A 24237-nucleotide genomic window follows, 5' to 3' on the forward strand; every position below is an offset into this window, starting at 1 on the left:
GTAGGTCACAATCTGCGTAGGTCACAAAGAAATCGTGCTGAAAATGCAAATGAGCAGATTGAAGAAGATCCTGAGTACCAGCCATCTAGAGATGTTTTATGCGACGATGAAGGTCTTGTAGAGTGTAATTGCTGCATCACAAATATCTTGTCATATTACATGTTTTATACTAATGCTTCTTATTTAAAATTATTTACTACAGATCTTCATAATAGTCCGCCAAAGAAGAGGAAAAGAAGCATCACTAGGATGGACAACATATTTGCAAGAACACCAAACATGCCTAAGATCAAGATAATACTCAATGAATTTGGTCAGCCTATTGGAGAGAATTATAGATAGTTTTCTAGTGCCATTGGCGTTCTAGTGAGACAGACATTATCGGTTGGGTGTTCGGACTGGAGGCTTGTTGACGTTGAAAAGAAAGACCAAGTGTGGGATACTTTAAAGGTATTTTTCCTCTTCAATTCTTTGGACCTTGATTGCTGAAATCTGCCACACATCATGTATTGTTTTCTGTACTAATTTGCTACGAAGTGTGGGTTGTTCCATTCTTATGCTGAGTATTGGATTATTACCCTAAGGACTGATTTACAATTGATGGAAAATTAGGAATTCTATGACGTTGATGAGGCTGCCAAAAACTGGTTTCTGGTCACTGCTGCAAGGAAATGGAAGGATTTTAAGGCAACCTTAAAGAAGGATTTTTTTGATGAAAAGGTAACAATTGAGGTATTGCAGCGAAAACATGGTGACAGAGTTAAACCTACTGACTGGAGCTTCCTCATTGAGCACTGGACCTCTCCTGAATTTGGAGTAAGGAGTAAAATTTTTATATATTCATATTTGGACTACAATATATTTGCTGAATTTAACAATTTCTATCCTAGGCTCGAATGGAAATATCCAAAGCTAATCGTGCAAAGTTGAGGATACATCATACATCAGGAAGCAAGAGCTTTGCTTGTTCTAGGCATGAAATGGTATAGAAAATATCTCTAGCATTCAATTTTAGTGCATTATTTTGCTGCAGTTTTAGTATTGAATTAAAATAATTTTAGGGTGTAGAGCTGGGGCGCGTGCCTCGAAGAGATGAAATCTATATCAGAACACATACAAGAAAAAATGGAGTTCCATCCCAACAAGCAGAGCCAATAATTGTAAGTTCTTTTCCATAACTTTTCCATAATAGAATTTTAGTATCTAATATCTCTTTCTAGTCTCTAGTGTATAAACATCCATATTCCATTTTGCTAGAACAAACTTAAATCAGTTGTTGAAGCCCACCCAGAGTTGACAGAAAGATCAATTCAGCAAGGTGATGTCTTTGCTGCTGCTTGTGGAGAAAAGGAGCCAAGAGGGCGTGTTCGTGCTTTGGGTCTAGGACCAACTCCCCAAGATATTGGTACCCCTGGTTTGAAGTGTTACAAGCCAACAAGGCTACAAATGGAAGTTCTAGCTCGTAAAAAGGTTGAAAGTGACAAAGCTTCTCTAGAACGACGCATACAAGAATTGGAAGAGGAACTGCACAAGGCAAGGATAGTGAAAGAAAGAAGAAATATGGAAATCGCCTCACACAACGGTTCTAATTCATGAAACCATGTGGTAAAGAACTTCAAGACTTTGAATTACTTAAGTCATGATTGAATAATCTATCTTTCCTATGCCGGATAATATGGTGACATGTGAATAATACATATTACCCCTCTTGTATTGTTTATGTAGAGCCCAAGGTCTGAAGAACATGTTGATGAGGCACATCATGCTCAACCATTTGAAGATGATGATGTTTTTGCAGATATTAATGAAAACTGCGACCACTATGATGAAGATGATGTTTTTGCAGATATTACCCCATCCGAGCAGCATGCTAATTTCCTATCTATGCAGCGTGCTGCTGCCCTATCTGCGCGTGTTGCTGCCCTGTCTGCGCAACGTGCTCCTACCCTATCTAAGCAGCATGCTAACTTCCTAACTGCGCAGCGTGCTGGTGCCCTATATGTGTAGCGTGCTGGTGCCCTATCTGTGCAGCCTGCTCCCTCTTCATCTGTGTAGCCTACTCCTACCCCATCTGCACAATGTGCTCATGCCCCATCCATGAAGCCTGCTCCCTCTCCATCTATCCAGCCTACTCCTACCCCATCTACGCAGCGTGCTCCTGCCTCCTCGTGCACAATGCTGTAGGAAAATCAATTGATATTCGTCGGGAGTGCAGCGCTACTAGTCCCATAAAAAATGTAGCCCCACGAAAGAAGAATAAACCTCCTCGTGTTTCACCTGTTGACCTTGTAATTTTCTTAATATAATCTTGCTTTCAGTTCTTACAGTTCTATACATTTGTTCAATTTTTGCTGACAAGTGCATAAACCATTTCAGGTTGGAAAGGAGGTCACATTATATGCCTTGTTTCGGCCAGAAGCTGTGGCTAAGGCAACAGTCATTTCAACAAATCCAACCAATGTACTAGGAGGCCAGCCTCTTGGAAAGCACTATTGTGAAGTTGTTGTGAAGGTTGTGATTAAAAGGGATACAGTGCTACCTCACCCTTATGGTGACATTGAGACTTTGGCTAATGCTAAGTCAATGCCAATTCAGTGGCCATACAACAGAGTAATAAACTAAACTTTCCTTTGTTTCTTTTATTCATATATGTGATAAGTGAACAAAGTTTCTAATTAATGATATTTGTAATAGTTGAACGTCAGCAAGGCATCGCATTCATCCAAGTCTACTGCAGGTATGTATTTTTCCTAAATTTTACTTATACCAAGCTGCAATTTGTGATGCTGAACACACCCTGCTATGCATACAACACACTATCAAAAGAATTTGGTACTGCTTGTTCTTATTCATTGCCATCTAAATGTATTTGTTGGGCAGTTTTTTTTATGAATTTTACATTCATCAAACTGCTATTTGTGATGCTTTAGTAACCATAAACGTTACCTGTGTCCCAGCCCTATCTCGAAGGCTGACTCCCCCTTGCTGTTCTCCTCTTTCACCCACTGAACTAAGTTAATTGCATCAAAAGTAATTGGGATCTCTATATTTTCAGCAAGAAAGAAAGGAAACATGCTAAGTAATAACATGACAGAATGTTAGAATAATGGGTTGCTTGTGTCTTGTTTCACTTCTGAGTCCTGATCAGTAGGAGTCATTCAGGATCAGTCGTTCATAGTCCGAGATTCCTAGTCCCTGGCAGTTATCAAGTCAGTTAGGCGCATGATCAGGCTGTTAGGCATCTGCTAGTCTTTAGGTTATCTGCTTGGTTATCCAGTCAATTAAGCTTTTGCAGCACAAAATCTCTGGTGTTTAGAGCTTTGTTTAGAGAAAGTCCCAAACAAGATGGATGAAATGGAGAACACATTGCATTGTGCACACACTAAGGCCATCTCACAGTTAGAAACTTCATAGTTAGAAGTGAAAACTATTATAGGTGCTTGACAGTAATTTGATCTATATTTAGGAAATGAAACAGCAAAATAGTCAATAAGAAATCAAGGGATCGGTCAATATTATTCCCTGTCTCGCTTTGTCATACAGTTAGGATAAACACCAAAAGCAATAATTACACAATCTGCATGTCAAGAAGAAACATGAACCTCACTAACACACCAGATGTAGCTGCTAAACCATAAGGACATAGCACAATATAGACATTATGGGCATATGCAGTAAGATGACAATGTATAGACTACTCGACTGTTAGTCACTTTGACTATTTGGTCGAAGTAGGGAAGCATTGCCCCCTGCCTTGTTAATACAGTGCATGACCTGCAAATTGCATTGGGGATGGACCATATAGAAGTCTCTGTGGCGCGTGGTCAAGGCAATGGCCTATTTGTCTCAAGCTTCAGTGACACCACCACTCTGACTATTTGATCGCTAGGGAAGACTGGTCCAGTACAATATAGAGATCCCAATTTTACATTATGCTTCTTTTTAAGTGTCCTCGACATGTTTTTGATTGATTAAAAATAGCAATTTGACCACATTAGGCCTGTACTTGTTACAACTGTTAGATAACGAACAGTGGATTTGCCAAGTCTATCTTAGTGACAGGTAGAAAACTGCTCATGGCTACTCTTAGTAACTTTATCTTGCCTTTTATGATAGACAAAGCAATAGCTCAAAAAATGGTTTTGAAGGATATTTTTCTACACTGTTTGAGGGATATTTTTATTCATTTTTTAGGTGTGGAGAAGGGGAAAGAAACATGGACAACCTGCAAGGCCTAGGCAGCATACCTGATGGTGTCGACAAGTTAAAAGGCTCATCGAAGCTGTGTTTTGTTTTGAACCTATTAGAGACAAGACTCTGAGCTCATTGTTAGTGAAATTTGAGCAGTGAGCTAAGCTTTTGGTTACAAGTGGTGTATGTATGACTTTTGGTCACATGAGGTAGATGTAGGGATGTTGATGGCTTGCTCATGCACAAACTTCATGTTTGCGAGCTTCTAATCTATTTTGTACTTATGAACTTGAATCTGACCGACCTTACATTGGGCTACTCATATATGAATGAAACAGTTATGGTTAATATATCTTGTAATGAATGCGTGTGTATTGATAATAGATTATTTTTGGGTTATTATGTATTGCTGATTAGCAATATATATATTGTCTCTATGTGAATGATTCGTGTTGGATTGTTGGTTGCTAAAAGTATTTATAGCTTCAAACTATGTGTCGGTATATGTAGCTTCTAAGGCGTCAGACTATCGGTCGCTAAAAATGGGTCGGTCGGCGTAGGCTATACCGACGCCACTTTCAGCGGCTGCAAGTAAGTGTCGGCATAGATCTATATCGACCGACAGAGCGTCGCTATATCGACCTATACCGACCGACGGTATGTCCCTAGTCTGGGGCTGTGGTGTAGTGGTACCCCAGGATATTTGCAGCCCTTGCCCATTTCGGTGTGGAAATGGGAGGATATCTCCATGGATTTCATTGTGGGTTTACCCCGCATGTCTGTAGGTTATAACTCTATCTGGGTCATTATGGACCGCCTCACCAAATCGGCTCACTTTGTTTTGGTAAAGACTGCATATACTACCGGGAAGTATGCGGAGATATACTTTGAGCGAATTGTGACCCTACATGGAGTTCCCCTGACTATCATCTCTGATAGGGGGTCAGTTTTTATGTCTCGTTTCTAGGAGCGACTCCATGAGTGCCTTGGGACAAGTCTCCTCCGCAGTTCAGCTTATCACCCCCAGACTGATGGTCAAACAGAGAGGGTGAACCAGGTGCTCGAAGACATGTTGCGAGCTTGTACCATCTCCTTTCCTGAGAAGTGGGATGACTGCCTGAAGTTAGTTGAATTCTCTTACAATAATAGCTATCAGGAGAGCATCCACATGGCACCTTTTGAAGCTTTATACGGAAGGAAGTGTAGGATGCCACTCAATTGGGTTGAGGTGGGAGACCACGGTTACTTTGGGCCTGAGTTCATCCAAACAGCTCAGGATCAAGTGAGCATCATTCAGAGTCACTTGAAGGCAGCTCAGAGCCGACAGAAAACTTATGCTGAAAAGAGGAGAAGGCCCTTGGAGTTTGCAGCTGGAGATTTTGTATATCTCAAGGTGTCTCCTATGAGAGGGGTGCACCGGTTTGGCATTCACGGCAAGCTAGCCCCTCAGTATGTGGGTCCATATCAGGTGTTGGGGAAATGTGGTCCAGTGGCTTACCGTCTACAACTTCTAGATATTCTATCTGTAGTGCACAATGTGTTTCATGTATCACAATTGAAGAAGTGTTTGCGGGTTCCTGAAGAAGCGGTGGAAATTGAAGGACTTCTGCTCCAACCTGATCTGTCTTATGTGGAGCACCCCATCAAGATTTTCGATGAAAAGGAGAGAGTAACTAGGAACAGAGTGATAAAATTCAACAAAGTTCAATAGCAAAATCATTCAGAAGATGAGGCCACGTGGGAGCAAGAAAGCTACATATTAGAGCATTACCCCCATCTTCTCGCCGGCTCCGATAGTTAGTTGATGCGTCAAAAATGTATTTCTCTACCTCTTTCTCACACCAGGCACGTGAAATCTCGGGTCGAGATTTTGTTTTAGGGGGTTAGATTTGTAACACCCTGGTGTTACATTGTAATGTTTTGCTTAAACATCGCATGAGCATCGTGGTTATGTGCATATGTGTATGACAGGCTTTATAATCAATGTTTGGCATTGAAACATTTTTACGAAATGGGAAAGCGAATGTTATGTTTCGTGTCACAAAACGTGTTTATTATCTTAAGCGAATTCTTGTTAAAACAAAATGTTATAAAACGTTTTTGCGAACAGCGATAAAAAAATGTGCGGTCGAAGACATGGATGGCTAGCGAGTACGTCCTGGGGGTCGGGTTTGGGATTCGACACGAAACCATTCGAATTGACGTCCTTCGCGTAAGTTTTAGAAGAGGTCGACGAAGCCACCTTTGGCATTATTTGTAGAACGATTGATTAAGGAGTAGCACAATGTCGCGACTGTGGTTGATGGCTCGATGTACCCCTTTGCGCATCGAGCAATTAGCTTAGCGTTTGGAACACGGCGTACGCGTTTTCTAACCGCTTTAAAAATCGTGCATGGCCCCTAGCTGGGTCCTGAGCGCGGTCACCACCCATGCTAGCTTGCCAGTGCGCTCTGCCGCGCGGGCCGCACCCACTGCCACCTGACCACGCCCACTGCCGCGTTTGTGCACACGCACACCCTGCGCGCCAAGGCCACGATCCCGCTGCTGCTCACCTCGCCAGCTGGCGCGTTGCGCCCTGGTCGTCGGTCGTGCTCTGCCAGTGCCTTGCCCTGCCCCGCTGTGGCCGTTGTCGCACCGGGTCCCGCGTTAGCGTCGCCAGCGGTTACGCTCGGTACTGCACCATTGACTTCCTTGGCTGCTTGCGCGCTGGACGACTGCCTGCTTCACCGTCACCTCTGCATCGCGTCCGCGGTGTCCGCTGGCTGGCGCTACCCGCTGCGGCGCCATACCGCGTCTCGTCGTGTTGATGCAGCGGCCGTGCGGATGGCTGCCTGGAGCACGTCCTGATGCTCCCCATGGCTAGGCACGTCGGTACCTTGCGTTGACATCCGTAGACGAGCCATGCCGTGCCATGACCTCCCCTGCCTCCGCTGTCTTCATGCCCGCCGTGACGACTCCGTCAAATTCGCCGTGGCGGCAGCGCCTCGTTTCAAATTTAGCACGTTTCTGACTCCACTAGGTAGCCTGCTGCCCTACCGACCCCGCATAGCCAACTGTAGCTCCGCCATAGGCCCTAATTTTGAAAAGACAAGTTTTTGGGTCCTTAAGACCAGGAGTGCCTATGCCGTCAGCTATCATCGCCACCAAAGCAGCTTGGTCCAATTCCTAGTGCTACTAGGCTCTCCTCCAGTAGGTTGTCACCGTGCTCACCACAACCTAGACCCTACCGCCGTAGTGCAGCCCATGGCACGGCCGTGCCATTGCTGTGCTCCGCCGCACTCATCACGCGCATGTGGCCGGCTCGGCCTGAGCCATCTCCGATCGATTCATCGCGCCTTTTGGTTCCGTGGTGAGTCGCTAGTGCTCGTCCGCTACTTGCTTTACCCCGGCCGTGCTGATGTTCACCGGAATGACATCGCCGTACTTGTAGGGTGTCTGCCGTCAAGGTCCAAGCCCGCTGCGACATCTCGGTGCATGTGTCTCCGCCCCGAGTCCAGGACTCAGGAAGTGGTGGAGGTCCTTGCACCACACTGAGTCCGGGACTCAGGATGTGGGGGCTTGGAGTCCAAGTTTGGATGGGGACCTAGACACCCGGGACAGGAGGGTGATGGGTTAGTCCTGCTTTGTGCCTGGGGTGCAAGCAGGGCGTGTGTTTTCGGGACACCCAGCTGGGCACATTGATTCGCGAATCGCCGGGAGATTCGATACGGCTTGTCTTGTGTTTAGCACCGTAGTAAGAACTAAAAGTTGAAAGGAAAAGAAATGGAACTGATTGCTCAACTTTTGCTTGAAAGTAGAACAGGTGCTTATGTAGACTGGCTAGATGATAACTTAACACGGCTAATAATAATAATTCATAAATAAGGACTCACTATTAGCAATGCTTTCTGCCAAAGGAAACTAGGAAGCCATAAAGCTTATCATATTTCTTGGAGTCTGGAAATTATTCCCACTAGTCGGATAAGTCTTGCGAGTACATTGTGTACTCTGGATTTATTTACCCCTGTTGCAGGTGGTGCTTGAGGAGTATCTTGTGTGGAGGATCCTTCTGGTGGGCTCAGACGGACTCCTCGCTCTTATCGCTAGATGTTTATTTAAATTCCGCTGTTTATTATTCCGCACTCTGGTATTTGGTATTGTAACAATGTACTTTTTAAGAAACTCTGATGTATGAAATGGACAAGTATTGTAACTCGTTTTTATTATTGGATCCTTGGGAAAAATGTGGATCTTTCGGGTTCTTCCTCGGGGTGTGCCCGACGGACACCGCTCGCTGTAGCTTGCTTCAGGGGTGCTTAGTGTCTGGTGGAAGACGAGCGCCTCCGTAAGTACGCTGTTTCAGGCAGTTCTACCACACGCAACGCGGGAGGCGAGCAGCACGGGTAGAGGTTGGGCTGTGCCGACGTGACCGGCGTGGAGCGGGGGTCGCGTGATGGGATGTCGCAGCTAGGAGGACAGGGTGGGGCAGTGGAGGAGGAGGTGGTGGCGCGCTAGTGAGAGTGCGGGGCGTGCGGAGGAGGCGGTGCCGTGGCGAGGAAGCCGCGTTTTTTCTTTCTTTTTTTTACAACAACGGTCACTATAATATACCTCAGATAAGCCGCCCCTACAATTGAATTTTTTTTCAAAATTCTAAATCAAAATGAATTATTCACATGTAAATAATAAATAATACAGTACAACATTTTATAATTATTTTTTATAGATATATTTACATATACAATAACTAAAACAACTACAACAGTTTAAAATTGCAAAATTGAACCTTTAAAAATAGGAAAAAAAATTAAATTTTAAAAAATTAAAATCAAAACTACTAAAATAATTTTGAGACACCAAATGATCTCAAATGAAAATTTGATAAACATCAAAGTTGTAGAGGTCATGAAGATCTTCAACTTTTATTTTGGTCATCTTGTCATTTGACAAAATTTGAACATTTCAAATTTGAAATTTTAAAAAACAACAAGTTCGAACCAAAATTTGAGACCCAAAATGATTTCAACATAAAAAGTGATTAATACCAAAGTTGTTCAACTCATTAATATCTACAACTTTTATTTTAGTCATCTTATCATTTGACAAAATTTGAATCTTTCAAATTTGAAATTTTGAAAAACGACAAATTCAAACCAAAATTTGAGACCCAAATTGATTTCAACATAAAAAGTGAGGAATACCAAAGTTGTTCAACTCATTAATATATACAACTTTTATTTTAGTCATCTTATCATTTGCCAAAATTTGAACCTTTCAAATTTGAAATTTTGAAAAACGACAAGTTCAAACCAAAATTTGAGACCCAAATTGATTTCAACATAAAAATTGATGAATACCAAAGTTGTTCAACTCTTGAATATCTACAACTTTTATTTTGGTCATTTCTTTATTTGACAAATTCTTAGTACACATTGTTTACTAATCTTACACATGTCTCATATAGTTTATAAAATCTTATGAGAGATGTGTCACATTTGTGAACAATGTCATTACCACTTTGTCATATGAAGAAATAACCAATACAAAAGTTGTAGATTTTGATGAGTTATTCAACTTTGGTATTTATCACTTTTTCAGCTGAAATCATTTGGGGTACCAAAATCTTGTCTGAAGTTGCATTTTTTGGAAATTTAAAATTTAAATTGCTCAAACTTTTCATATGTATATATTGACAAAACCAACAAAATAAATTGATAGAGAATGATTTTAGAAAATTTTAGAAAAAAAAATCATCAGATTTGGAGTTAGTATGAGGAAGAAAATCTAGTTATAAAGTTGACCCACAGATTAAAAAAAGAAATCACACTGCTCACTATGATCATATAATGATCATCTAGAACAGTGTGATTTCTCTTTTTAATCTGTGGGTAAACTTTGTAACTAGTTGTTCTCCCTTATACTAACTCCAAATGTGATTTTTTTTCTAAAAATTTCTAAAATCATGCTTCAGCATTTAAGTTTGATCAAACTTGGATGTGACAATGTTTTACACATTTTAAAATTTGAATTTAAAATTTGATAAGTTCAAACTAAATTTTCAAACCCTAAATGATTTCAGATGTAAAAGTGATGAATACAAAAGTTGTTCAACTCATCAAGATCTACAACTTTTATTTTGGTTATCTTGTCATTTGACTAAATTTGAACCTTTCAAATTTTGAAATTTGAAAATAGACAAATGGGCACTGAGGGGCGGCCGGTGATTGAGCCGCCCCAACAGATCAGCCCCAACTGTAGGGGCGGCTCAGGTTACCAGCCGCCCCTACAGTGCCATCTGTAGGGGCGGCTAGGCTGATGGAGCCCGAGGACGCCCACTATAGGGGCGCCCCCAACCCCAGCCGCTCCTACAGTAAAAATGCCCTCGTTCCTACTGTGATAATCTGGCGTAGTGTATGTACATGAATACACATCCGGGCTCCGCCTACTGCAAACTGCGCTATCAGAGCATGTCTAGCGGTGCCGACACTCTAAATTCAACACTATGTATATCTCAATTTAGCTATCCATTCCATGAGATTTCCTCTCCGGCCATCTCGTTCTCCATACTCTATGGATATAGTATATTTTGTTGGTATTCAAGTTAACATAAATTGATATATTTTTCCTCGGTTTTTGCGTAAATCGATACTCTTAAGTTCAAATCACTTATGGAAGTCAACTTTGTGGATTTTTTTTAATTTACAACATGTAAGAGATTTTGAGTTAAATTGAATTAAAATGGCTTCTCTGTCATTTATTCTATTAGCAAAAATAAAAGGTACACTTTAAGAGCTTGACGTAGTGAACTTTTTGAATTTATGAAAGGAAGATAAAGGAATGGAGTTCACAAGCAACACAAATCTGAACAAGTACGGTCCTGGGTGTCAGCCTCACATACGGAAAGATAATTGAGCCACACCAGCCTAAACAGGGATGGCGATCTTGCGCTGGAGGCTGGTTTCCTTTTGCGATGCCTAAAGTAGTGATGGCGAGTTAGATGGCCGTGGCTTTCAAAAAAAAAAAGGCACACAGGCCGACCGACTAGGTAACAGACATGTCGGTCGCCCACGGCACCGCTGCTGTGCTGGGTGGGCCACACTGTAGTACCTGGACAACGACGTCCGGCCGGCCGGCCACCGGTTAGTGCGTGGCGCTCACCCGGCCGGCCAGACCCCTTTGGTACGCCGTGGCGGACAGCAGTCAAAGTACCACGGTTAAGGGGTCGTTACTACACACGCATCCACGTTACGAACCCTCATGGCTCCAGGACTACACGTACAATACATGCGTCACGAACCCTCATGGCTCGAGGGCGCAAGTGCTTCAGGGTCGTGGAAATGGTTCGGTTACACGAGCGCAGTGTCGTGGAAATGGTTCGGTTACACGAGCGCAGTCTCGATTTGTCGGTGTTTTCGGACCACCGACAAGTAAATTTGTATTTGCGTGTCTGTCTTGTGTTTGGAGGACATAGAGGTTTATACTGGTTCGGACAGAACGTCTCTACGTCCAGTTCGCTGTTGTTCGTGTTACCGGCACTTGGTTTGCACTAGGGGTTATAGACAGGCGAGAGAGGTAGATGATTCCAAGTATCTGGTGGAAGAAGTAAATGGGTACTGAGAGCTCGCTTGCTGCTCAGCCGTGTGCTCGTGTCGTGCTCTCGTGTTCCGATCCTCCCTTCATGGGGCGCCCTACTTCCCCTGCTATAGACGAAAGGAAAGCACGGATTACATAGGAGAAAAAGTAGAAAAACGAGAGAGAAGAAGGCTTTCAGGGTTGCCGAGTCCTCCTTCTCCTTCATGTGGGTCCCGCTGATCTTGTAGATATCAACAGGGACGAGCTCCATATCGCGGCCCCGTTCGTCACTGGCACCATGTGCAGGCGTCATCTGTCGATCATGGCGTTCCACTCCGTCCCAGCGGACGTCGCGGTGAACTAACACGCCTATCAGCGTCCGTACGAGGATTAGGCAGAACAGCACCAGCACGTTCAACATTATTCTTGATGTGAATCCCCACGTATGGCCCGTCATGGCCACGGGTTACATCGAGGCATGCCAGCCTCTTCCCTGACATCAGAATTTTCACCTAGGCCCATATGCTTGGACCTGGAGTGGTTGACAGCGGTATGGGTCCCCGTTGGACGAGATGGAACCCGCGTCCTTGAGGTCGGGTGGGGTGGAGCCCGCGACCTTAGGCGAGACAGAAACCGCGTCCTTGGGGTCAGGCAAGACGGAGCCCGAGACCTCGAGGTCGGGCTAAGGCTGGGCAAAAATAACCGAGAACCGAAAACTGAACCAAAAGAACCGAAACCGAAACCGAAAGAACCGAAACCGAAATTTTCGGTTAGCTATTCGGTTCTCAGTTCTTAGGAACCGAAATAACCGATCAAATTTCGGTTCCTGGGCTCGGTTAACCGAAATAACCGAAAGAACCGAAATTCACAAACAAGCCCAATAAACCTTACAACCTAGGCCTAATACCAACTTAACCCTAGATACAAAAGGTGGATGACACCCTCTCACAGCCTCACACCCTCACATTTTTTAAAATCTCGGCATTGTTCTTTTTAAAAAATCTTTTTTCCTATTTTTTCTATTCTTTTTTTTGCTGCTTGTGTAAATCCTTGGTTAGTTTGGTCGGAACCGGAACCGAACCGAACTAACCGAAACCGATTTTGCTTGGTTCCAAGATTTACGAAGAACCGATCGGTTCCTATTTATAGAGAACCGAATTTGTGTCATAAACTGAAGAACCAAACCGATCGGTTTCGGTTAACCGATCGCCCAGGCCTTGGTCGGGCGAGGCGAAGCCCGCGGCCTTGGGCGAGACGGAACCCACATCCTTGGGGTCGGGCGAGACGAAGCTCGCACCCAAGGGGTCGGGCGAGACGGAGCTCGCGGCCTCGAGGTCGGGCGAGACGGAGCTCGCGGCCTCGAGGTCGGGCGAGACGGAGCCCGCGGCCTTAAGGTCGGGCGAGACGGAGCCCGCAGCCTTAAGGTCGGGCGAGACAGAGCCCGTGGCCTCGAGGTCGGGCAAAACCTTTTAGTACGTCTCGAGCCATCCGGAGAAATCCGCGTGGGCGCTAACTTCCTTGCTTTGGGTATCCCTAATATCGATACTCGACACAACTCTAAAACTATACTCCTCCTCAACTTCAAAAAGAAAATGTAAACTTCACTTTCCAAAATTAAACGATCTATATAAAATCATTTGATTTAATATACATACTCAATATATTACTAAATTAATTATGAAATATATTTTATAATAAACTTATGTGTGGATACAAATACTAGCTTGAAGAGAGGCAGTATAGTAATACTAATTTAGCTAAAACCAACTTGTAGTCTTCATATCCTATAAAAATACACATAGAAACTACACCCAACCCATACATTTGTTTGGTGGGACCTAAACCAAATCTAACAAATCAACAACAATCTCCTTTTCTCTTCCCATTTTGTCTCTCAATCAACAACACTCTCCTTTCGTCTTCCTTGCCCTTCTCCCAAAACATGCCTGGCGAGTGTGCGTGGTGGCGATTGCGCAATGGCGGATAGCACGAACGTCCAAGGGGCTTGTGAGTGCGTCGCGGCGAGTGCAAGCGCGGGAGCGGCGACCACATACAAGCACAAAGCGGGGCTAGTGGTGAAGGGCTAACCGACTGCGGATGCATGCCACGGTGTGGAAGAAACGAAACAGACACTGTCCCCTACACCAAATCAGTGTGTCTTGCGTAATCCGAATTCGTTTCTTAGGGTGAAAATGATTTCCTCGTATTCCTCTCTCTTGTTGTTATAAACTACTTGCATGGCAGCCTATCAATATTATGAGAGCTATCGGTAGTTTTATGCAAGGAGTATCCTAAACTCTTTAGCCATGTGTGCTAATATATCTTTATTAAAAAGATGTCACTCTTCGCGGCGTAGAAGACGGTAACGGCCTAGTGCCCACTTCTGACTGCCCAGTGTTCCATTTCCATCCACGATCCAACTAGCCACACTGGTATTGACACATTAGCATTGAGGCCTTAGGGCAGTCTCAATGGTGCATTAATGATGGTTTCTATCCTCATTAAATGACTTGCCACATAGGTAAAACGCTGACATGGTCACGTAATTAATGAAGAAAGAGAGCAAAAATCATAGAAATGGTTTTTTCATGAAGAAATCAGGTCTACTCTTGACCCAATGCACCAAGAAACCATGAAATCGCCATTGGGGAGAAACCACCAGTTTCTAGGGAGCTCGTGTCGCACTCCCATTGAAGGAAGAAGATAGAGCTGTGAGAGAGAAAGAGAAAATAATTATTACTCATAGAAACCATGGGTTGGAAAGCAGTACTTTTTTGGTGCGGTATCCTATGTTGTAGAAGCTACTAGTTTCTTTTATTGGGACTGCCCTTATTTAGTTCTATCCCAAATTCCCAAAAAGTGTTACAGTATCTATCACATTGAATGTTTGCGGCCCGTGCATGGAGCATTAAATGTAGACGAAAAAAAACTAATTGCACAGTTTGGTGGGAAATTACGAGACGAACATTTTGAGCCTAATTAGTCCATAATTGAACACTAATTGCCAAATAAAAATAAAAGTACTACAGTAGTCCCAAATTTCAATTTGCTGAAACTAAACACGCGCTGATTGGGTAGCTTGCACCTCTCGGCTGGCTCGCGTTGACAATCCCATACAGGAATGCATGGTATTGCTAGCCTACCTGATTGATGGACCGTCCCACCCCACAGCTACCGATACTGACCTGCAAAGGATAGCGGCTCGATGCGCGCCGCACGCTCGATTTTCCACCCTCCCCGAACCGAAATGAGAGCTGAGCCTTGTTTAGATCGTAAATTTTTACAATCTGGATATTATAGCACGTTTTGTTTGTATTTGACAAACTTTGTCCGATCATAGAGTAACTAGGCTCAAAAGATTTGTCTCGTAATTTACAACTAAACCGTGCAATTAGTTATTTTTTTATCTACATTTAATGCTCTATGCATGCGTCCAAAAATTGATGTGACGGAGAGAGAGTGAAAAAACTTGAAGCAGTCTAAACCAGGCCCTGCTGCCACTCCCAGGCCCACCTAGCAATGATCAGCAGCCACGCGTATAGATAGCCGCCAGGCGAATGCAATTTTTTTTTTACGTACACAGATCGCATGATTGCTTTGCGGAGACGCAAGTGCCTCCGGCGTCCTGGCCCAATTGATGACAAGTCTGGCCCGCCCGGAGGGGGCCCCATAGCCGCATTAACGCCGCTGCCGGCTGCGCTTCACTGGCCTGGCCTCCTGCTGCATGATGTATACGAGGCCGGCCCGTCCTGGTGCCCGTGAGTCCGTGACCACCCATCTCGTCTGCGCCACCGCCGCCGCCAACGCACCGGCCCTCGCCTTTATGAGTTGCCGCGGCGCCCAGCAGTGCGTGCGTGTGCGACCGCCGAAGCGATCCGATGATGGCAACTGACCCGCCCGGCGCCCGCGGGCTCGCTCGCCTCATTAAACTCGTCGCCGGCAGCAGGCCCGCGCGCGCCGCCCTGGGAAAAAATTCATCAAGAAAGTAGACCTGGAATATTTTCTAGGCCTAGATTATGCTGAACAAGCCCTAAAGGAGCATGGCAGTTCCACGCTAGTAGGCAGCGTACTCCTAGGAATGTGGTGGACACGTCGACACGTGGTTCACATCAACTTTAGGGTTAGTCTATTTGGCAGAGCTCTATCACTGCAAAGCTAGGTGAGTCCGGATATGTGATTTAGGGGTTGTTTGGTAGAGATTCACAGCCGGAAAAAGTGAGTTTAGATATGAAATTTACCACGAATCAGCTTCTCCTAGGATCTACCACAGAACTGTTTGGCAAAACAACAACTCTAGACATGAAACTGAGGTTTTGGTGGGAATGGACTGTTTTGCCCTTGGGAAGGCCCCACGTGTCAATGTTTTTGTTCCATTAAAAGTATTAAAAAAATTCTTCATGGCCATGGCGACGTCGGGGCTTGGGAAGAACGGACAACAGTGTGCCTCCCGCCATGGTGGCTACGCCCCCCCCCTGGGTGAGCAGCCGGCCAGGGCGGTCGCGCCCTTTGCCGCGAGCCCCTGCTAGTTGACCGTATCCCCTGCCGCGAGGTCAGCTAGGGGAACCCCGATGCTAGCCCGAGGGGGGGGGGGACACCGACTGGAGGATGCTCGACGCCAGCCACGCCACCGGGAGCAGGAGCGCCGGTTGCTGGAACCCATTGCTATGCAAGAAGAAGGGGTGGAAAAGGTCGAGGGGGACCAGATCTACTAGGCCTGGCCATCATGGGCTCGCCGAAGAAGAGGCACGGAGGGGGGAGGGGGCGGCGTGGAATCCTTACTGGCCACGACGGGAAGGAGGTGGGCGACGAGGCACGCGAGAAGGAGAAGAGGAATCGAATAGAAACAAATCGATACAAGGGGGGAGTGTGTAATCAGTGGTATTGGTGGGTAATTTTCACCCAACTCCATGAGGAGGTATGAAACAGCCTTTTGTGGTGCACCCCCTGAGGAGCTCCACCGTGGATCTACCAGGAGTCCAGAAAACTGTTTGGCTACACAGCAGCTATAGATCCACGAAACTAAAGGTTTTGTTGGAATGACATGTTTTTCCTTGGGGGTGGACCCCACGTGTCAATGTCGGTGATCAATTATTTTCACTTTTTATTAAAAATTTAAATAGCTTCTTCTTGGATGGGCTTTTTCGCACAGCCGATGCACCCCCATTGGCGCGTTGTCGCCGTGACACCGGGCGTGGGGTGGGACATGAGGTCGCTAGCCGCCGGTGAAGAAGTAGGAGGTAGGGGGAGGTCACTGGTCGACGGGGAAGAAGAAGAGGGTGGGGGAGGTCACCTCGTTCTTCTTCATGTCACATTTTTATCGCTTTCCACAGATTTTTGTTGCATCTCAAATTTCACATAAACATAGAAGTTTACACCATCTAATTATTTATGTTTTTGTTGGAATTTTTAGACGCGTTTCGGTGCGTGTATTTTAAAATGGGAGCACGAAAGTATGTGTGGGGATTTCACTCAGCCTCCAAACCCTGGACGGAGATCCATTAGGGTGGAGGCCTAGTGTGTCCCATAGGGAAATGAGTGAGAAACGAGCAAAGGTAAGGTCTCCGAGGAAGCGCAATAAATTCGAGAATAAATGACGATTAAATCGTCGTCTCTATTAACCGCGCCAGCCCATATTTATAGCTCATTCCGACGGGCATGATAAATTTACAAGTTTTAGGACATTATAAGAGAATGTTCTTAGGACAACCAGAGTAATCTAGACCATTGGCTTCTTACTGTCAATTGCCCCCTTGAACTCGTGATGGACTCCATCTTCGGGGACCACTTTTGGTTAGTCTTCGACGGTGCACACATTAGGTCGATGCTCCGGGGCGGCGAAGGTGTTGGTAGAGGCGCTTTGGCGTCCTGCCCCTGCTGGCGATCCTTAATCTTATGAAGTTTCAAACGGGTGACTTAAGTGGAGCTAAGAACACTTCTACGAGACATCACCGGCGATGGATCGTGGATCTGGTCGCCCTCGCCGGGGTGGAGTCAATGATGGGGGACGCCTGCGAGGCTTGGCGGGACGACGACGGTGTCCACTTTCCCCCCCACCCTTCGCTTGAGAGGCCTTGTGGCGGGAGGTTTCCAACATTGTGTATTTGCAAGGGCCCTGCTATGGCCGAAGGTTTAGGGGGTGTTTGGTTCCAGGGACTAAAGTTTAGTCCGTGTCACATCGAACGTTCGGATGCTAATTAGGAGGACTAAATATGAGCTAATTAAAAAACTAATTACACAGGAGTAGACTAATTTACGAGATGAATCTATTAAGCCTAATTAAGCCATCATTAGCACATATTTACGGTAGCACAACATTATCAAAACATGGACTAAATAGGCTTAAAAAATTCGTCTCACAAATTAGTCGCAATCTGTGTAATTAGTTATTTTTTTAATCTATATTTAATACTCCATGCATGTGTCCAAACATTCGATGGGACAGGGACTAAAATCTGGACTAAGGAACCAAACATCCTTAGTTAGGCCAGGGTTTAGGCCACGGCCCAATTTCCTCATGTCCAATTTCCTCGGAGTAATAAGCAATCAAAATTAATAAAATGACTATTCGTCCAATGTCTCATTCATTTTAGTCTGTCAATTGTTTACCGATCCCAAAGAAGATGTCGGGGCGTGGGTCCCGCGTGACCCCCACGCCACCCGCAAGTCGTGCTACTGTGGCGCTGTACGGTACGACCAGTTCCATACGGCACCTCCTCCCCTGCTCCCGGCGCCGCTCGGCTACGCGTACACGACGAGCCGAGGTATAGTCTCCATTCTCGTCGGCTCGTCGTGTACGCGTACACCACGACTGGGGAGTAGGCAGAGAGTAGCAGCAGCAGTGAGTGGCGTAGGCTGGTCCATCCCCATCACACAGACACAGCGGGCGCCATCTGCCATCAATGCGGCCCTCCACGGCCTACCCCGCTCGCATTCATTGCACATCTTGTCCTCATGCCTCGCCTTTCCAACACCTTAATTAATGCCGCGCCCATACGTGCCTGATGCCTCCAAACCCCGACCCTTTTTATCACTCTCGCATTCCTTCCTCCCTCCTCGTCTCTCCTGCTCTGCCTCTGCTCGCCGGCCGCCCCGCCCACACCCCCCCTCCTCCTGCGCGAGCGCTAGCAGCAAGTGCTTCCTCCTTCCCCTGGTCTCTGCCTGCGCGCGCTTGAGCCTCAGCGGCGTTCGTTCGTGGACAGCGCTGCTACCGCCAAGGCGCAACCGGCCGTCGCTGCATGCCGCGGTAGAAACGCGAAGAGAGATGGCGGCCGAGGCGCTAGGGTTCATGGCGCGGGGAGCCAACGGCGGGAGAGCGGCGGAGCTCGTCACCAGGGACTTCCTCGGCGGGTGCGCCGGCTCCGACGACGCCAGGGACGCGTCCACCAGGAACGACGCCGTGGTGAGCCCCTCGGCCCCCGTGCTGTGTGTGCTTGAATTTTGAAAGCCTCTCCCTCTCTTCCTCTGCTTCCGCCTCTGTTCTCTTCAGTTCTCCCCCCGTCTCGGGCGTGTGCTGTGCGTGCATGCTATTTACTTGCCTTTGGGCTTTAATCAGCCCTGCTTGCGCGGTTGAATTGTCAAATTAGTAGCAACAGATGTTTGATTGAATTGAAAGAGCGCGCCTTGAGGGGGGGAAAATCCTGGCTTTCCCCAACGTGGAGATTGGAGAAGTCTAGTCCGAGGCCTCCAAGAGACTTTCCAAGTGTTTGCTAGTGCGATTTTTTTTATTTATTATTTTAAAAGTCGTTTGTTCTTCAAGTCCAAATTTCATTCCCTTGTGATTAGAATTAGAGCCTTTCTGGAACTCTGAATTTTCATATATGAAACAGTTGCTCAACCAGAATCATTTGAACATTCCCACTAAACTAGTATACGCGACGACTAGAGTTCCCCGAATTAAAATTTACTATAAGAAAAAAATTTCTGTACTTGCACATGCTGTCCTTTTCTGCTTTATTTATTATTAGTAGACTTGTTTAGAAGAATTACCAGCATCAGTAGCTGCATTAGCTTATTCGTATATCTGAGAAACGAAGCTAATGTTTTTGTGTGGCCACGTGCAGCCCGCGTGGGTGTCCCAGCAGAAGCACGCGTGCCCGGCAACGCCGAGGGACCTCAACCTGTTCCCGGTCGCCGCCGCGGCGAAGCCCTGCGCCGTGACGACGGCGCCGGCGCCGGTGCCGGTGCCCGCGCCGAGCACAGCGGCGGCCGCCGCCTCCGCCTCCGCCTCCGCGGGCGGTGCCACGACGACGTACCACAGCGTGTGCACGATCGAGAAGGTGAAGACGGCGCTGGAGCGGTTCGAGCGCGGCAAGCAGCAGCAGTCCCCCCATCCGCACCAGCAGCAGCACAGCGGCGCGGGCGCGTCCCCGTCGTCGTCGTCCGTGACCACGTCCTCCGTGAAGCGCCGGGGCGGCGACAGCGGCGGCGGCGGCGTGGAGCAGGGCGACGGCTGCGACTCGCCCTCCGGCGGGGGCGGGGGCGGGATGGTGGCCGCGGCGTGCCCCAGGTGCTTCCTGTACGTGCTCATCTCCCGGAGCGACCCGCGGTGCCCGCGGTGCGAGTCCCACGTCCCGTCCCCGCCGGCGCCGGCGCCGGCCGTCAGCAAGAAGCCGCGGATCGACCTCAACGTCGGCTACCTCGGCACCTAGCTTGTTGTTTAGCCATGGCGTAGCCTTGCTAGATGGATCGGCTGCCGTCTCCTACCGTACGTACGTCGTAAATTAGGCTCGTGTAATGTGATGATCCAGATCCACGGACCGAGTTGGATAGGGTACATAGGGGAGGCGCCATCTTTGGGACCGTGTAACTGAAACAGAAATGCATGCCCTCCCCTCCCTCTCGGTTCTGTCAGGAAATTTATGGCCGATCAGACACCCCATAGAACATGAATGATGATGATACTGCTTCTGTTCCTGCTCCTGTAGAACCAATCAATTCTACTAGTACCACAATTGATCAAAGCTCCAAGCTCCTATTTCTCGATCAAGCATGTTCAGTTTCGAGCTCGAGCCCGTTGGTGGTGGTGACGTTTGCAGATTGCAAGTTTGGATGTGCCTTCGCCTTCGCCGGTCGCCGCCGTCCATGGGCGCCTCGCATTGATTGCACGTGCATCGCGTAGTCGCCGTCGGTCGCAGCAGCGGGTGATGATGTGGGCGGGGCCAAGTGCTCGGCGTTCCGCATTCGCGTCTCCTGCGGCGGCCTTGATGAGCCCCGCGCCTGCGCCACGTAGGCCCCGGGAGGCGGCCTGCGCATGCTGCCCGCAATAACGCACCCCCGCTGCGGCTGAAAACGGCAGCCGGCACCCGGCAGGGCTCGCCCGCCTCTCTTTCCACGACCACGGACACCCATCGCCATCGCGCCAACTCGCATTCACGCCAGTGGCCGTTAGCTTGAGGAATCTGGAGAAATTTGCGAAAGAAAAACACTCCGAATGGTTCACGGGAGGCGGCCTGCGCATGCTGCCCGCAATAACGCACCCCCGCTGCGGCTGAAAACGGCAGCCGGCACCCGGCAGGGCTCGCCCGCCTCTCTTTCCGTGACCACGGACACCCATCGCCATCGCGCTAACTTGCATTCACGCCGGTGGCCGTTAGCTTGAGGAATTCTGGAGGAATCTGGAGGAATTTTAGTGTTTTTCTTTCGCAAATTCCTCCAGATCCCTCTAGAATTCCTCAAGCTAATGGCCACCGGCGTGAATACGAGTTGGCGCGATGGCGATGGGTGTCCGTGGTCGCGGAAAGAGAGGCGGGCGAGCCCTGCCGGGTGCCGGCTGCCGTTTTCAGCCGCAGCGGGGGTGCGTTATTGCGGGCAGCATGCGCAGGCCGCCGCGCGTGAACCAGTCGTGGTGTTATTGGAGGTCCAGCAGGCAGAGGCAGGCATTACCGTTTGTTCACGTCGTACGAGCATTCCGGCAGATACGATCCGAGCGGGACCGTACCCCCCGTGCTCGCCATCAATGTTTTACTTATGTGTCTGCGCTGCGGCCTTGATTGCGCAATCGTTCGTGCTGTTCGTGTGCCGGTTCAGCGGGCCTTAAACACGGTCGTACGTACTCCTTGTAGCACTTCAGTATTCCTGGACGAACTGGCCGGCCACGGGCGTTTTGAGCGACAGGCAGGCCCCCAGCTTCTTCGCTGGGCGGCGAATTGCTGGTCGACGATCTGGGAGCCCAGGCGGAAGAAACGCTTGCCCATAGCCCAGGTTGGTCGAGCCGAGGCGGGCATTCCCCTTGGCGTGCTGCGGCGCATAGCAGAAGGCCGGCCGGCCCGCGTATATGAGGCGCAAGTTGGGCGTCCCGTCTCCAACTTGGCCCAGCGAGTCGTCGAGAACAAAAAGCCCGCGTTGGTACACTCGGGAAGTTTGGCCCAGCCCAGAATCCAGATATTTTAAACGTTTTTGTACTAGGGTTTGATTGGTTTGCGACCAAAATTTGCCATGGCAAAGATTTAATTAGGTAAAAATCTTGCCATAGATTTGGCAAGCCAAATACAAGGGATTGGCAAGTTTTGGTAGGAAACTAAACAATAGCTAAAATCATGGCTTGCCAAATCTTAGGCTAGGCAAATTTTGGTAAGCAACCGATCATGCTCCTAATCCAGCGTTACGCTAGTAGCACCCGAGGTCCTGAGAGGCACGAACGAATATTTCAGAATTTAATGGCTTTTTCAGTGGTAGGTGATATAAAAAACTTGTTCCATTGTTCTCCTACCTTTAGAATAGGGCGCATGGGCGCTCGGAGTGATTTGATCCATCGATTCTGGGCTCATTAGCGAAGCTGTCTGCATGGCCACATGTTTCCTCCTTTCCTTCCTTTTCTCTCGCCCTTTTTCTACCCATTTGCTCATTAGGGTTATAAATAAATTTTATTCACTATTTTTATATTTTTATAATAATTTATCCCATCCATAAACCTTTTTTTTAGCAATTATGTCTAAGCATGTTTTCTATTAAGTTCAAGACAAAGTTACAGCACGGTTACCAAGATCAACACGATACTTGTAAGACTAATTTCACGTAGAGCACAAGTAAATTCAAATTAAGGGGCCATTTGGTAGGGCTCCTGAACTAGCTCTAGGAGCTACTCTACCTCTGCGCCATCCAAACGGGGGCAAACGGCTCTGCTCCATGCCTGGAGTCCCAGAAAACCCGCTGAGAGAAGAGGAGAGAGAGAGAGAGAGAGAGCTGGAGCAAAAAAAAAACGAGCTTCGCCCAGCTCCGTGTGATACCTTGGACTGCCAGCAAGGCAAGATCCAGTGTTGCCCTCCTCACCTTCCTCCTCCGGGCGCAGTCGAGGCGCTAGAGCGCGGACGCGCCGCCGCGCCGGAGCCAAGGCGTCGGGTGCTAGGGCAATGCTGGAGGTGCCGGGGCGGGCGCGCACAGGACGGAATGGCGAGGGCAGCGCAAGGCGATGCGTGCGAGCCCATGCGGACGAGATGCGGCGGCGGCGGAGTGGTGGGGGTGGCAGAGTGGTGGCCGTGCGATGAGAATACGAGATGCCAACAAGAGGTGGAGATGGCGTAGGGAGTTGATGAGTGAACGAAGCTGATAAGGTAGAGAGAGAAAGAATAAATAAAAAGAAATAAAAGAGGAGAAAAAGGGGGAAAAGAAGAAAAAAAAGGTATTTCGGACTTTTCATCCTTTTTCACCGGAAGAAAAAGTTGTTTTGTCAAACGGTCTAAAAAACAGCTTCGGCTATCCAATTGAATTGAATTTACTCCACAGGTGAAGCCACAACTAGAGCTATTTTAGCGGAAGCCGGAGCTCCACCGCCATTAAAAAACAGTTCGTGAGTAGACGACAATCATCACTAAAAGAAGCAACAAATAAAGTGACCAACTGGCGACGGCGGAGCACGTTGGGTTTCGAGGGACGGAGTTGAGACTGCACGAGGGTGTAGTGGTTGTGAGAGGAATGTAATCAGATAACGCCGGGTGGTGAGTGGTTACGAGATAGTATGAGCATGGGCTGGTATCCGATCGATTGCAGGCTAGTCCAACCAAACACGTAGCTAGAGGATCAATTGGCGTTGTGAACCGATTACGGGCCAAAAGCCCCAAACCAAACAACACCGAAGTTGAAGCAGCAGCACACAAACGGCTTCAATTTGCAAAGCCAATGGTTGCAGGCATCATCTGCAAGGCCTATTACAAGAATACAAAAAAAAGGGTAATCACAGTCGATGAACAGTAATTCTTCTTAGTCGTCTGAGCTACACGCATTTGTACATGACAAATTTTAGAACTACTACCACACCCCTGTGGGCTACCCGTTTAGCTACCTGGCCATGCACGCCAGACCCATGAGCTGCTCGAAGCGCCGGGCGTCGCAGGGGATCCGCAGCACGCCGGGCTGGCCGTACCCGTACTGTCGCTCGGCCATCTCCAGCAGCTCCACCATGCGGGGCTGCTTGAGCAGCGCCACCGGCACCAGGACAGTCTCGTGCTCGTCGTCCTCGCCGCCGTCGCCAACGAGCCGCATGGGCACATACCCTCTCGGCAT

At 47.7% G+C, this 24237-nt stretch overlaps 1 protein-coding gene and 1 pseudogene across 1 annotated transcript; both read left to right on the top strand.

Annotated features, from left to right (window-relative positions):
* The first annotated feature begins 249 nt into the window (after window positions 1-249).
* Window positions 250-5902, top strand: LOC136452390 (uncharacterized; annotated as a pseudogene).
* A 12838-nt stretch (window positions 5903-18740) lies between these two features.
* On the top strand, window positions 18741-20650 carry LOC136473748 (uncharacterized). Its single transcript, XM_066471392.1, has 2 exons — window positions 18741-19138; window positions 19800-20650. The coding sequence occupies exons 1-2, from the start codon at window positions 19001-19003 to the stop codon at window positions 20385-20387; spliced, it is 726 nt and encodes a 241-aa protein (XP_066327489.1). The 5' UTR covers window positions 18741-19000; the 3' UTR covers window positions 20388-20650.
* The last annotated feature ends 3587 nt before the right edge of the window (window positions 20651-24237 follow it).

The sequence above is a fragment of the Miscanthus floridulus genome, chromosome 1, assembly GCF_019320115.1.
Source record: "Miscanthus floridulus cultivar M001 chromosome 1, ASM1932011v1, whole genome shotgun sequence".
NCBI lineage: Eukaryota > Viridiplantae > Streptophyta > Magnoliopsida > Poales > Poaceae > Miscanthus > Miscanthus floridulus.